At 48.9% G+C, this 15,992-nt stretch overlaps 1 protein-coding gene across 2 annotated transcripts; it reads right to left on the bottom strand.

The window, feature by feature from the left end:
• Positions 1–479: 479 nt before the first annotated feature.
• Positions 480–7,980, bottom strand: TSN (translin). 2 transcript variants are annotated; one of them, XM_031451234.2, is made up of 6 exons: positions 7,717–7,970; positions 6,467–6,560; positions 5,430–5,526; positions 3,633–3,748; positions 2,869–2,948; positions 480–2,323 (listed from the first exon to the last, which is right to left on the bottom strand). In XM_031451234.2, the coding sequence occupies exons 1-6, from the start codon at positions 7,780–7,782 to the stop codon at positions 2,093–2,095; spliced, it is 684 nt and encodes a 227-aa protein (XP_031307094.1). In that variant the 5' UTR covers positions 7,783–7,970; the 3' UTR covers positions 480–2,092. The 2 variants fall into 2 exon arrangements, with proteins under 2 accessions (XP_031307094.1, XP_031307095.1); XM_031451235.2 differs by lacking the exon at positions 2,869–2,948 and having other exon boundaries at positions 7,717–7,980.
• Between the last annotated feature and the right edge of the window lie 8,012 nt (positions 7,981–15,992).

Raw genomic sequence — 15,992 nt, forward strand, 5'->3', positions numbered from 1 at the left:
GTTTAAGAAAAGGTCTCAAAACACTGCCAAAGGGGCTTCTGTGCTTTAAGTTCTCTTGAGGGCTACTCATGGTTCAAGTTTAAGATCAGGCAAATCTTATAAAGTATTTATGGGGTTCTCTTCTTCTTCTCATAAATAAATCTATACAGAAAGCAGCCACTCATTCATCCGTTTTCTCTAACCTGTTCGATTTCCTAAAATTGGCAAAAGCAATTCTGGTGTACTAAAACCAGAGCCAAGGCTTCTCAACACATTCAGTTAAAATACTTGTAATTTCCCAGTCAAGGGAGGCCCCACGATGTGACCTGCGCCCTACGGAACTGAGTGCTGCTGTTCTGACTGCTTTAACTACTACACAACAGTAAGCGCCCATCACCCTGCTCTTCTTCAGCCTCAAAAAACATTCAGGATTTCTTGTCCATATAGAAGAGTTCTCACGGCAATACACTGAGTGAAAGGAAAGGAAAGGAAAAGAAAAAGAAAAGAGAACTCTTTTTATTGCTTTACAACAAGCCAGCAACAAACACAACAGAATAATTAAGAATGTTGACACTTCTAAATTCTCAAATGGAGTCATAAGACCAGAATCTGCTCCTCTACTTAAAATGTATTTATTGAAACTGAAATCCATAACTTTTGCCAAAACCGTGACTCCTCTCAAGCAGAACCAATACTCAGAAAGGCGAACTCCCTGCCCATGTGTGATCGTGTAACTCCAAGCCTTTTCGGCTCAGTCTTGGCAGCAACAACTGCACATTTCAGAAGAGCATCCTAGGCACTTTTAAGATCCTAACAACTTTTTTCTTTCTACAAATTCTTCCGTAGAAAGGGCGGTCAAGAAAATTGTTCTAAAATCCAACAACGCACAGCAATTTATGCCTCATCTCTACTTCTTTCCTTGTGGTGGAAACTCTGGTCAGTCCTTCACTCAGCCTGATAGTGGCTCTGAGGGCCACACCAAGAATCCTCGTGGCCAGACAGGAGACCCAAGCTGGTGTGAGCCACCATCCTTTCAGTGAGCTCAAAAACACTGTGGATTAGGTCACCATTTGAATAATTTCTGTTCAACAGCACAAGTTACGTGGCAAGTGCCCCCCTGGAAACAGGGAGGAGGCGAAGGGTACCCACGAGACACATGTGACTTGCCCAAGGCTGTACGTGTAAAATCGGCCTGCTGGGGTAATCATCAACCCGGAACTGCTTACTATAAAACTATTACCAAACCTGCTCCTGTTTTGTGTTTCTCTGCCCTAGGTTTTCCCTTTCTTCCATTCACAAAGCACAGCACTGTCCTCTCTGCACGTCAGCAGCCAGAGAGTTGCCGTTTCTCTAAACCGAGTGGCTTTCCACTCTCAGACCACATGGTCTACCTGGATGTTAAGTAGCAGGTTTCACAGCTTAGCAACGTAACCCATGAAATGTTAGTTCACAATGTGTGTGAAGATGACTTTAATTGCTGCAACAGCAAAGTTAAGGCAACATCAGAACACAGAGGTGTTTTAAAACTCGAACCCCACTCCCCACCTGGTAAATAAAAGTCAGACGATGTTCCTCAATCCATAATACAAAAACGTCCCAAAACAACCTGTTGAACTAGACTTTGCAGTTTAATCTTCAGTACTTTGATGGCAGTGAGAGAGAACCTTGTGGCTGTTAATTCCTTTGCAAAAAAATTCAACATCTGATTTACTCACAAGGCTTAAAATAAGAAGAGAAAATATAAAATAAGTTGCCCTTTGCTTGACAACCATCCTTTTTAATGATCTATTTGTATACTGTATCCAGGCTACACCTGGTACGGATGGCTACTTTGGGTAAAGAAATCGTCAAGGATCACTTCTGGAAGAATCACGAACAAGACAGTAAACTTCCCGTCGGCACATTAACAGCATCGGGATAAGCAAGGAAAGGACTTTACCAAGAGATGGACGCTGACACTTTGACAGAACTGAAATACACGGAATCACAGCAAATGCACGAAACCACTGTCCCTGGGAAGGCATCCTCTCGGCCACTCGGGCGCCCCGCTGCCGGTGGAGGGGCCAGAGGAGCTGCGCCGCGGGGCGCGCGGGCCGGGGCGGGGCGGCCGGGGCTACTTCTCAGCCCCCGCCGCCGTCTCCCGGTTGAAGCCGCGGATGGAGAGGTCGTAGACCACCTCCTCCACCTTCTTCACGTCGTACTTGAGGCCGTCGTAGCGCTTCCGCAGCGAGTCGTTCCTGAGGTTGAGGAGGCGGAAGCCGGAGTCCAGCTCGTTCATGAAGGTGGAGATGTGCAGGGGCCGCGCGTAGTCTCCGGCCGTCACGCTGTTGACCGACAGCCGCGACTGGAGGGGAGACACGGGGGCGGTCACCGCGCGGCCCCCAGCGCCCCTCAGGTCGCCACCTCCCCTGCGCCCGCACCGCCCGGCCCCGGGGACCCGCCGGCTCGGCCCTCCGGGGAGCTGTGCGCTCCTCAGGGTCCGCCACTGCGAGGGAGGCCTAACAGCTTTTCTTCTTCTCTAGAACTGTTCTTAAAGGACAGTTTCTCTGGGGAGGGGTTGAGGGGGTAAAGGCAGGAGTAATTTACAGTTATACAGTTAAATTGTTCCCCAAGACGATTCTGTGAAATGACAGTCACCAGAAATGTGTCCCTCGCTGTGACTCTGAAAAGAGAAGTGTTACCATCTTTCAAAGGTAACTGCGCAGTCACCTCACCATCTGAACTGCATCCCAGCAAAGCGGACACACACTGTGCAGTCAGTGACTACATGGGGACCCACAGAGGGCTTGGAAAAGAATGAGGTTTTCTGAATTTTTTCACCCATTTAAAAAACCTGGCAACGAAGTGGGGAAATCAAAACAGCAAACGGCAAGTCGCTGAGCTTCTTACCAGTTCACTAGCAAGAATCAGAACTCCTGAGAGATAATCTTCCACATCCAGATGAAATCCCTTCTCCCGATCTGACTCAACTGAAAAACACATCAACGTACAGATCCAGTCATGATGCTAATGCAACTTAAGCCCAAGAATGAGTGAAAAAAATATATACATGCATATGTATAAATGCAGACAAACACGTGCACACATGTAATCTCTCCCAAAGTAAAAAAAAGAATGAATTTTCAAAAAAAAAAAAGTCTAATGTGTACATATCCTTGGCAACTAGACCTCACTGTGGATTTTTTGAGCTCTTAGCAAAAATCAGTTTTCCCTTGCATTCTTCTCTCAAAAAAAAATACCACTAAGAACGGTATCTAGTTGTCAGAGGCCATCTTTGGTTTTAGAAGAGGCGTGCTGAGGCATTTAAGGGAGAAGTCATGACATCTGAAACCGCCTTCCAAAAGATTCACAACCCCCCACAAACATGCATGGCAAATCTTACCAAGTAGTGTATCTAATGGGCTGTGAACAAGGGTTCCCTGCACTATTCTTTCAACTTTTCTATAGGCTTGAAAGTTTTAAAAACTATATTTTAACCACTACAACTAATACCCAAGCCACTATATATTGTTAGTTTTTGTGTTTCCAAGTAACAAGTTTTGCACTTAGTTCTCACTGGTTTCAATAAACAGAAAGTACAAGCAACAGCCCCTCGGTCCAAAAATGAAGCTAATGCCTGGTTCTGCAGATCGACACTCATGAAAGACACTTACTGCCAAGAATTTCTGTAACCGCTTCTCGAGTCACGAGTGTTTCCGATTCCAAGTACACGACAAACGCGGCCAAGAAGACCAAGCGCTGCAGCACAAACCTCCAGTGCTCGTGGAATCTGCGTGGACGGAAGCGCAGTTAGGTCGAGGGACTGGGGGTGTTAAAGGGACAGGGTTACTGTCATCACACTCAAATATTTTAGAGATGGAATCCTTTTCCACGTTAAAACCTTACATGAAACTGCAACACAGAAAACATGTAAGAGCAATATGATATTTAAATATATCAGCTGGATTTAGTATCAATTTTACCAGTGTAAATTTGCAACAATTGCTTCTTACAAGTTTAACAGATGAGAAGCATGATCCAATTCTGATGAACACAAAAATTTACAAGTGAAGATTATGGATGGCGAGAGCAGCTGTGCTCCGAAGTCCAGTCGGTAAGAGTGACAAGACAGCTCGGAGAAAGAGCTGGCGGTGGGGGACGGATGAGAACTGCAGCCATCCATCAGCCCCAACACCTAACACACCGCTGCGGCCCGCGCTGAGTGCGGGGGCTCAAGAACACCCGAGTCACACACAGTAACTACCCTCTGCAATCACTGAACAGACGACCTTAACACCCTGGGATACTGCAGTTAATCTGAGCCAGAAGCCTGAAAAGACGCAGCAAGGTTCACAAGCCCTGGATATGTGTGCTGTGCCTCCTGATTTTCAAGTGTGGCAACAAATTCAAAACAAGGTTCCACCACAATCCAGGCCAAACGCAACATTCTGAGGGCCAAGTCAGCCAGATGGCAGCCTGTGCGACCTACAGACGCCACGGTCTCTAAGGCCCCCTCCCCCCCCACCCCACCCCCCGTTCTACTGTCCCAGCTCTCTGTGCTCAGGGCACTACCTCACAGCTGGGTCAGCAAGCTCTTCCTGTCATGGGCCAGACAATAAATAGCTTAGGCTTTGTGGGTTGCTTTCAGTCTCTGTCACATATTCCTCTTTGGTGGTTTTTCTTTTATTAAAAACAACCCTTTAAAAATATAAATACATTTATAAGAAATATAAAAGGAAGAAGGCCACAGTCCATTGCCAGCCCAACTTTAAAGAATCCTGTGAGGTTATACTAGCCATATACATGTCGTATTTCTTGCCCATAATCTGTCTAAAAAGAGCATTTTTTTTAGTGTGAAAACAAGCATAAATAGAAAGTTTAGGTCCTAATTTACCATATTTCATCAACACTCAGATGCAGTTTTTCCCAGGATGCATTTTACAATCTACGTGTTTCATAACAATGATTAACAACAACTTTTTCCCTAATGGTACATAAAATAACAGTGTATCTTAAAATTAAATGTTGTAGATCTGAGATGTCATAAAACGTTAGCTACATACGGTAGCTGGCAGCAAAATTCAAGGTTTTATGTAAAACTTAACTACACACACAGCCACTCAATCCCATGACCTTAACAGCACGGTCAGGGTTCATCCAACTTCACAAGTCACTTGAATATACTAAAAAGATATTCTCCATTTTGACCTTCATGCAACAGATACTTTCTTCTTACTTTTTCATTGCAAAACTCATACATGCTCTTTAAGAAAATGTTGAAAGTAAAAGGGAGAAAAAATAAAATCAACAATTTTGCCACCATCACTATGAGCAGCTCCTTCTCCTTTTGTTGTTTCTAAGTAGAGGGAGTTTAACCTAGCAGTAAGCAGTCATTCAGCACGAAAAAAGTGTAATTTGTCTCCTGCTTTTTTTCACTTAATATTATAAAATATGCTTCTTCCCTTACAAACCTGTAATACTGTTCAGCAGGGAACTTGGTCTTCAAAGACGTTAGGTGTGTTTTTACTGTACCGAAGTGTTCCCGAGCTTTCAAACACCTCTTTGGAACTGATCACAAAAAAAAAAAAAAAAAAATCAAATATAGTAATTAAAGACTTACCAAATTTCAACTACAGTTCTTGCTTAATAATCTATGTAGCCTACCTGGAAATAAATCAATTTTTTTTAGGTGTCAAGACCAAATGCAGGGTAGGCACCACTGCTTTCAACTTGGCTCTCAAAATTACATACCTCGTTTCCCTACTGAAAAGTAAACAAACAGAAAGCTGTTCAAAGGAAACATGTCAGGAAAGACACTGGTAAATTGTCATAAATAACGTCATCCTTAGGGGGCTTTGCACCAGCTGCTGTTCTGAGTCAGTCCCCAGAGGATGCCTAAAAGTGGACTGCTTCTAATTCCCATATTTGGTCAGAAAGCAGCTTTATAAGTCATCTCAATCAGGCTGACCAACTCCGTATTACTGAGAAAAACGACTTACCCTGACACCTGTAAACTCCAGGTGAACTGTAATTCTCCACCTGAAGATATATTCCAGCTCTTCTGGTTGTGCTGGCTACAACTTACAAGAGGGCCCAGGTCTAAACTTCTCAAACTTGCTCTCCCCTCTAGGACTGACTGTAAACACACTGAGAACTTTTTACATTGGCCTTTCATTATCTGCAAATGCATATTAAATCATATTCAGTGACTGAAAGGTTGGGCTTAAGAAAAAGAGCCAAATAAAAGGTAGTAGGTAGACGAGAGCTATGAAACCACCACAATTACTATCAGTAGAATTCTGTCACAATAGGGCAACGCTCCTGCTTCAACCTGTGTGAAAGCAGAAAATCAGCCAAAATGCAAAGAATTCTGTAAACCTATGAATGAGAGCCATTTTTCATAGTAAAATGATACAGATATGATATTTCCTCTGGACGCAGATTAACTTTTTAAATGAAAGATTAATAAATTGGATAAAAGCCTTCAAAATCGAAACAAAGAACTTACTGTCCTGAAATCCAGCACCCTGATGGACCCCTTGCAGTAGAGTTAAAATCTCTCGAGCTGTTTGTTCTAAACTCTGTACAACTTTTCGGATTTCCTAGAAAGAATGAAAGATCAATGTATCAGCCAAATTCAACATAATTATCATTATATTATCATAGCCTCAAACCAAACATACTAGACAGTATATTTAATCCATGACACCTTCATGTATGTTCAAAACACTGTCTCTACAAGGGCATAACTGGTGCACAAGATATCCAGGTGTGAATTCTGACTTTTCCACATACTTCCTCTGTGAGAACTTCAGGAAGTCACTAAAAAGCCTTGGATTCCTCACACAGACTTCAAAGGGTAAGAGCCACCCACTCAACCCAAATATCCCACTGGAACACTAAATGGGATGAGCTCTCCGAAAGTAACTACAAAGAGAAGAACGAGATACACTACAAGGACCAGGTATTCTTCATTCATCCATTTTACAAATATTCACTTCTAGACCTTGTGCAAGAAAAACAACGACAGGCCCTTCCTAGAACCAAGTGGACAGGCCCTTCCTTCCTGCAATTCAGAGCACAATGAGGGACACGCTTGAAAAACAATGAAGACACAAATGTTTAAAATGGTAATGCACTACTAGGAGACGTAATAGGAAGAAGACCATTCAGACTGTGAGGTCAGGGAGATGAGCATAAGATAACCAGGAAAAGAGTAGGGAAGAGGCGTATTCCAGGAAAAAGCAAACAGTCCAGGCAAGTCTCGAGGTAGGAGACTACCTGGGGAACCAGAGGCATGACAGGGAAGCAAAGTGGGCGTAACATACAACGGAAGACGGCGTGAAATGAGACTGGAGAGAGAGCCTGGATTTTTATCCCATATGGAAGGAGAAGCCACAAAAGGGTTTTGAGGAGAGGCCACACGTGCTTTTAACACACTAACAATAAACATAGCAACCATGCGCTGAGTCTTGCGCGCTACCTGAGCCTTTGACATACACTAGCGTCAAAAAGAACGAAAACTGACACTCAAATGAGGTAGGCGATGTCGAGAAGCCGAGACCCGAACACAGGGAATCAGGACACGGCAGCAGACCTGGGCGCGGGCGGAGGGAGGGGCCCCAAAACGAAACCAGAGGGGAAGCAACCCATCCCCGCAGGTTTCCCCGCCACTCGAATGCGAGCGACCGAGAAGAGCCGGGCGCCGGGGCCCAGCCAGGCAGAGGAAGGGGAAGGGACGGGGCGAGCAGGGCTCACCTCTCGGATGTCCTGCTCGGCAGCCAAAAAGCCCTGCAGCTCCACGAAGATCTCACTCACGGACATGGCGCCGGCCGCGCGACACTCAGCCAGGGCGGCGAGGGTGGCCAGCCGAGTGCGCCCTGGGACCACCGGCGCAGTCAGTCTTTGCAACGAAGCCGCCGCCGCCGTGCTCCGTGGGCCTGCGCTGGGCTGTCGCGGGGGTCCTCCCAGGCCCGCGGCGCGCAGGAGGCCGGGCTGCCCGCCGCTCCGCCTGAAGCACTGCCATCAACCGGGGGAGCCGGGCAGCCGGAAGGCAGGGCGGGGACGGAAGGGCGGGGCTCTTCCGACAGGCACGGCCGCAAACAGCCCGGCCGGGGTCCTCAGGGCACGTGGGCCTGAGGGAGGCGGGCGCGCGGCGGCGGTGGCGCCGGCCTCCACCGGCGCATGCGCTCTGCCCTCCCGGCCCTCATTGGCGCATGCGCCCTGCCCTCCCAGCCGGATGGGCTTTCCTTCCAGGTCCTGCGCAGCACCCAGTTGAGGGTGCGAAGTCGGTCTTAAGTCTTCCTACAGGACCGGGCGGAGTGTGTGAAAGCGCCCGCGCACGTCCTCCTGCACACTTTTAATACTTACCTGTAATTAGGTATAGCCTAATAAGGTGTGTCAGGTAAACAGGTTTGAATGCACGAGGTAGTATGTAAATAGTTGCAGGTGCAGGCTTTACTTTCTGGACTTTTTTCGAACGTTCCCCTCGGGCTTGGCTGAGTCTGCGCGTGCGGAAGGCTGGCTGCGTTGTACTTCGTACAGCTGCAGCCCGGAGCTGGTACCAAGGATGCGCGGAGGGCTGGGGCGCGAGGATGCACATGGCGGGCTCCGCGTGAAAACGGGGACCTCTGGAGTCTTCTCCGCTGAGGGTCCTCGCAGCCCACCACCTCCTCCCGACAACAAGGGTGTGTCTGCCCTGAGCACCCGAGTCGGTGCTCCGTCCGCATAGCCGGGAAACGAGAGTGGGTCACCTCCCAGCTTCGAGATACGAGCCCACTTCTGAAGGCCCAGAACCACAGCAAGACTATTTTCTCTTTCCACTGAAGTAATTCTGGTTTTTTTCTTTTTTTAGTTTTGTTGTTACTCGTTAAGTGATTATACATTGGCTCAAATGGAACTGTGATAACATAATTTATAGGATAATGGGGGTTTCTTCCTCAGTTCTCGTACTTTATTATTGGAGGGGAAGGTAATTAGGTTTATTTATAATGGAAGTACTGGGGATTGAATCCAGGGCTTCGTGCATGCTAAACACCCACTCTGCCACTGAGCTATACCCTCCTCACCACCTAGGGTAATGTTTTATAACTTGATTGTTTATCTGTGAATCTTACAAGTTCATTGCTTCCATTTTATTTCATTGGAAAAGTGATGTGGTTACGGTATTTGTGAAGTTGTTAACTATTTAACTAAAATAGTCCGGAAACACTGCGATATTTTTTGTCTTTTAAAATAATTTTTTTCTCATTTGGCTTTATAGCTTTATTTAAGTGATTATACAACAGCGCAAATAGAAATGTCCTAGAATTATGTCTCTACGGAGAGCATCTTATAAATGTACATTACAGAAATCTTACTTACTAGTACATTTTTTCCATCTTATTTATTTGTATATAGTGAAAGCAGAGTGTTTTTATTGCTACTTAGCAGGTCTCTTCAGTTGATCCAGAAACGTGGCAGTTTGGGGTCTCTTTTTTTTTTTTTTTTTTTTTTTTGAGTATAGTCAATTCACAATGTTGTGTTAATTTCTGGTGCACGGGGTAGTGATTCACTTATACATACATACCTATTCTTTTTCATTATAGGCTATTACAAGATACTGAATATGGTCCTGTGCTTTACAGTAGGTCCTTGTCTGGTTCAAAAATTCAGAGTTACTATAGAAAATATACATACACACACAGTAGAGTCTTACTAGAAAGAAAGAAAGAAAATTTGCCATTTGTAGGTACATGGATGGACCTGGAGAATAGTATGCTAAGTGAAACAAGTCAGACAGAGAAAGACAAATACCTATGATCTCACTTATATGTGGAATCTAAAATAAACCGAACTCATAGAAACAATAGCTTGGTGGTTGCCAGAGGTGAGGGTGGGGGTAGGAGAAATGGGTGGAGATGGTCAAAAGATACAAACTTCCAGTTATAAGATAAACAAGTCCTAGGGATGTAAGGTGCAGCAAGGTGACTAGTTAACTCTATCCTGTGATTGGAAGTTGTTAATAGATTCTAAAAATTCTCATCACAAGAAAAATAATGTGTAACTATGTGTGGTGATGAAGGTTAATGAAACTTACAGCGGTGAACACTTCACAGTATGCACATCCACCAAGTCATCGTGCTGCACACCTAGAACTAACAGTGTTATGTGACAGTTGTGTCTCAGTAATACATCTCTCAGGAAATGGGGTGCGAGCCTGGACTACCTACTGCAGGAGCGGCCTTTGCCCTCCAACAGCAGAGGGCGGTAGTTGTGACGCGGACTGTCGGTCCCTCAAAGCCTAGAATGTTTACTGTCTGGACCTTCACGGGAAGAGGCCTGCCTGGGTGCACGCTCAGCCCAGGCAGCTCCTGGGCTCTGCTGTCGGCCCATTTGACGCCCTCCCCACCCTCAGAGGGAGAGGCTTCGATGTTCCCATTTTGTACATGAGAAAACTGACCCCGTAAGAAAGGAGGGAACCCAGGGGGACCAAAAGCCAAGAGGGGCTGAAGGCACAGAGACAAGCACCGCTGCTGCTGTGGGCTGCCCTGGAAGCATCTGGAAATGCCCGAAACCCACAGCCACTGATTTTCACAGCCATAGGAGGGAAGGCCAGGCCACGGGCACATGTAGGCAAGGTGGAGGGTCAGGACTGAGACCACCGCCCCCCCTGCAGGAAAGCTAGAATCCCTGGAGAGCTGCCCCCCCCCCGTGAAAGGTGGGGTAGGAAGGGGCTGGCAAGAACACTTGTCCTGTCCCCAGCTTTGTGTGAAGCAGACAGAAATGGGGGAGAAGGAGGGAGGGGAGGAGGAGAGAGGAGAAAGCTCTCACCCCCTCCCACCAGCCCTCAGAAAATTGAAAGACAGACACTTGTCCTCACATGGATTTGGGGTCTGAGTTTACACTCCCCGAAGTCTGTCTGAGCTGAGAATTATTGTAGTATGCATCCAAGGTGGCTGCACTCCAGGGGCCCCTGGTAGAAACAAACCCAAGGCTCCCCGAGGACTGACCGTCAACCCAGGACTCAGGGGATTCCACAGACAAGGTCAGCCCACTGTGAACTCACGGTGAAAGTGGACCCAAGACATGCAGGACTCCGTCACAAGCAAGTGTCAGCATTAGGCCACCTAAGTGGCACCTAGCGGAATTAGCAGGGACAGAGTAGAAAGTCTTTTAAATGTTTACAGAAATGAAAGAGGAAACTGAAAACACATGCAGCAAACACATCAAAAATGACCAAACAGATTTCACAACTAAATACCACACCTTAAAATGAAAATACAATTACTAGTTTATTTTAAAAGTCACAAATGGCTTAAACATCAGATTAGGCACATCTGTAAAGAATTAGTGCATTGGGAGGGAAAAAAATGTTGAAGGAATAATCTGTAAAGAGATGGAGAATAAGTCGGAATTGCCCTCAGGCCCCTCTTGGAGAAGAGCTGTGAGCTGGACCCTGCAGAACAGACTTGTGGGGACAGCAGGTGCTTAGCTGGGGTGGGGGTGGGGTTCCCACCGTCACCTCCCTGTCCAGCCCTTGAGTCGTATTTGAGGGGGAATGGGGGTAATTTTAGGGGTAAGATTGGGCCCTGTGAGTTGATCCTCACATTCCCCCTTAAATTCTCAGCACATCTGTCACCCAGGAAGTTACCTAAACCTCAGCCTTTTGGGACAAGATTCTGCTTCTAGACTATTGTATACGGGCAAATCACTTCTCAGATTTATCTGCACAGTGACCAGGTCTCTGAGGGCCTTGCTGAGTCTGATATTCTATGGCTTTATGGCATTCTGAGATGATGGATTCCAGGTGTGCCCTTTTAGCTCGACTTCTGAGACTCAGGGTGAGTCAGAGACTAAGGGATGCTCGGAAGAATCTCTTGCTGACTTCTGCCTGTTCACAGAGTCTGGAATTCCACCATTAGAGAATCACTTCTTTGGAGGTAAACACGGCCGCACTTAGATTCCAATTTAAAACGTTTTTTTCTCCAGTGGCCAGGGGAAGGGATAGGTAGAAATTAGAGCCAGCAGCAACTATAGTGCCTTGACGTGAGTTATTTCAACAGATACTTTTCAACAAAGCCATACCTTCTGAGATGGATTCGATGGTGAGAGCATGGAAGAGAGCTGTGATGGATCAGTCATACCTGGGAGAGGACGGGAGGCTGGGCGGGGTCTAGGGTGCAGGAGGGGAAGTTTGGAAGGTCAGAGTCCACAGCCTGGGGGTGCTGCCTAGCCTTGGGAACCTAGCTCTGGACGGCTTACCCTGTTTGGCCAGCAGGTGGCGGTGCAGGGCTGAAAATGAGCACCTGCTGGATTTTTTTTTTTTTTTTTTTTTTTTTTTTAATTGACGTATAGTCAGTTTACAATGTTGTGTCGAGTTCTGGTGTACAGCACAACGCTTCAGTCATACATGAGTGTACACATACTTGTTTTCATACTATTTTTCACTGTAAGCCACTACAAGATACCAAATATAGTTCCCTGTGCTATACAGTATAAATTTGTTACCTGAGTTCACCTGGCTGCTTCTGTTTTTTTATTATTTTTTTTATTGAAGTATAATCAGTTTACAATGTTGTGTCAATTTTTGGTGTACAGCATAATGTCCTCATCATACATATACATACATATATTCATTTTCATATTCTTTCTCATTATAGGTTACTGCAAGGTATTGAATATAGTTCCCTGTGCTGTACAGAAGAAACTTGTTGTTTACCTATTTTATATATAGCAGTCAGTATCTCAGATCTCAAACTCCCAATTTACCCCGCCCCACCCTCCTTCCTCCCTGGTAACCATAAGTTTGTTTACTATGTCTGTGAGTCTATTTCTGTTTTGTGAACAAGTTCATTTGTGCTGGCTTCTTTTTAAGGTGACCTCAGTGTTCATTCCGGAGAAGGGCACCAGGGTAGCCAAGTGTGGGACACACTGCTGAAGCCTTTGCGACTCTGGCCCTTGGTTCTTAGGGCTGGGCATGGGGGTGGGTGTGAAAGTCGGGGGGCCAGGTGGGGGCACAGAGGACGTGTCCTGTCTGACTTGGGGGACACTATGAGGCTGAAAGGAGATCTTAGGGGCAGAAATGATTTTAACTTTCTTGGGGCAGCACTGGTGAGGGTGAGGGGTGGAGATCAAGCCCCCAGTCTCCGAGGACTCAGCTAACCCCTGTGGTCAAGTAGCCTGCCCAGGGCCTTTTTTCTGGCACAAGGCACGGCGGCGGGAAGAAGAATGAACCCCAAAGACGTCTGTGTCCTAACCCTCCCGAATCTGAACTGTACATCCTTACATGGCCAAAGGGATCTTGCGGCTGTGGTTGAGTTGGGGGGTTGGAAGTGGGAGGGTGATCCTGGGCTACCCTCGGAGCCCAGCCTCACACAAAGGCCCTGCTGAGAGGGAGGCAGGAGGGTCAGAGTCAGTAAGATGGAAAAAGGAGTTGCAAGCCCCAGAATGCAGTGGTGGTGGGGGCTGTCGCAGGTGAGCAGACAGGGAAGCGCAGGCTCCTCGAGAGCCCCGGGAGGAACGTGGCCGGGCAGAAGCCTTGGTTCAGCCCAGTAGACTTCTGATCTAAAAGAATCGTAAGGGACTAAATTGTGTTATTTTCAGCCAGTAGGTTCATGGTCTTTGTTGCAGCCACCCTAGGAGACTGAGAGACCGGTCTAGTTGGGCAAGTGGCCGCGGGTCCTGCTGGGGTGTGAGGCTGGGAGGCAGAGACAGGAGCAGCAGCTGAGGATCCGGCTTTCGCGCAGTGTGACCGTTGAGTCCCCAGTCTCTCCGAGTCTCCATCTCCCCTGAGGCAGGAGTTGGGGGCCTACCTCAGAGACTTCCTGCCTCCACCCTCTTTGGTCCATCTGAGACCCCGGTGTCCCAGGCTCCTGGGATACACTTCAGGAAGGCGGGCTCCCCAGGGTCCCCTTTCCCGCCCTTGATGTTGACATGTGCGGCACTTTGGGGAGTGGCCCCTTGGCTCCCTAACCCGGAAGCTCATCTGAGGAATCACAGGTCCGTCACCCAAATCCTGGGGCTCCAGAGCCCCTCCTAAGGAACTGTCAGGATTGCACCACCATCGTGGGTTCCAACATCAACGCTAACACTGCGTGCGTCCCTCGCGCTCAACGTTCTGAGACTTGTTTGAATTCTTTCCTAGTTCCCAGGCCAGCTCTGCTTCCCAGAGGCCCCGATGGAGGGGAAGACATGTGTTCGGGGACCTACGGGGAGAGGGGCTCGCACCCTGAGGGCACGGCCGGGGTGCGGACGCCCCACTGCCTCCCCTCGGACCCCTTCTCACTGTGTTGCAGATTCCTACAAATGCGGGCAAGCCCGTCTGTTTCCCTTCCAGAGAGGAATGGAAATTTACACCTGCTCTCTCTGAAAGGGCTTCTGGTCTCAGAAGGCGGTGTGTGCCGAGTGGTGGGGTCGCTGAGACCACGCCCGCCGGGCGCCCACCTGTCCCTTCTGCAGGGGAGACACCTGGGGCTCAAGGCGGGTGGGAGTGAGCAGCGCCCTCTACCGGCCTCGTGAGGAAGGGCGCTGGTGGGCGCCTGAGGACGAAGTTCCCAGGCTTGACGAGGGCACCGCCCAGCCTCCTCACTCTGGACAGAAGCCGGCTGGGGTAAAACAGGGATCTGAACTTCCCTGGCACCCACAGCACCCGCCCCGCCAGAGCAGGGGTCCTGCCCTCCCCAGGTACCCGGCCCCTCAGGCTCCCCGACTTCTCTCCTCGTCGTCGCCTGCAGCATCTTAATCTTTTCCAGAAATAACACACGTCCTGGGAGAAGGGTGCACAGCAAGGGCCGGTGGGTGGTAGGGAGGGCCTCGCTGCCTCCAATCTCAGCTTCAGCTCCAACCTCAGGGCGCACCTAACCAGGCTCTGGCTGGGGCTCTGCTCTGGAGGGCAGCTCCTGCTCAGAGGGAAGTGATTTGAAAATCTAATTGGTGCCAGAACATTCCATTCCTTCACTGATCAGTTTCCAGCCAGGCCATGCAAATGCGCTGTCTGGGCATAGTGGCCCTGCAGGGAGGGTCCGGGGCACTGACAGGCTTGGCGGGAGCCCTGACCTAACATTTCGCAGTTGTTGTGAGAAATGAAGATGGCCAGACTCTGCTCCCCTGCCCCCTTCTGCCCCCTCCCTCACCCTGCTGTTTCTAACCTCTGACTTCTAACTCCCAGGTCCTCCTCTGTCCCAGCCCTAATCTCACTCGGGCTCACGCCCACTCCATGACCCCAATCCTCACACAGCAAAGCCTCCCTGACAGGCAGGCGTGGCTGAGATCCCACTGACCTCTCCCCACTCTGCCCCTGTGACCTGTGCCCCCTCTGTCTGCTGAGCCCGCCTCCTCATCTGTGAGAGCTGCCCTGATACTGACCTTGAGACGGTCACCAGGATGGCCGGGCAGGAAGCACCCAGCCCCGGACGGCACATCTCAGGTGCTCAGCAGACTGGGGCCCCTTCCTGAGGAAGTCTCAGCCAGGTGGGGGAGGCAGGCAGCTTGCCAGATGAGACCCTCTGGGGCCACGTGCACATCCGCGTGGGCAGCTGGGATGTGCCCTTGCATCAGGTACAAGGTCCACGCTGCCCCAGGGGCCTCACAGAGTAGACTCTTCCCACATGGGTGGGGAGGGGGGCCTGGGGCAAGTTTGGTAGGTGTTTCTCTTGCCCTAGCGGCCCTGCAGTACTATGGGTTCATGGGAAGTGAGGCCCTTTAAAATCTGTGCTTGGAGAGTCATAAGGCAAACGGGAATGAAGCTGGCGTTTTCTAACACAGTAACAGCCCCGCTGCCCCTTCCCTGGAGCCCGCACCTCACCTGCCGCAGGCCTGAGCCCCCAGGAGCCTGTCCCCCATGCCTCAGCCAGCCCTGATGATTGTCTCTGAGCAGAGCTGGGCATCATGGCTTTCTTACCAGGAGGGGAAAGGGGGCACCTGTCCCCAGAGAGCGGAGAGCACTAGCCCCAGTGACGTCGCGGTGTGTTCTGCCGGGCACGAGTCAGCAGGTGCAGGAGGGCCCCGCTCTCTGGGCATCCTGGGTGATGGCGGCTGCTTGGACCAGGGACAGC

The sequence above is a fragment of the Camelus dromedarius genome, chromosome 4 (assembly GCF_036321535.1).
Source record: "Camelus dromedarius isolate mCamDro1 chromosome 4, mCamDro1.pat, whole genome shotgun sequence".
In the NCBI taxonomy this organism is placed as follows: Eukaryota; Metazoa; Chordata; class Mammalia; order Artiodactyla; family Camelidae; genus Camelus; species Camelus dromedarius.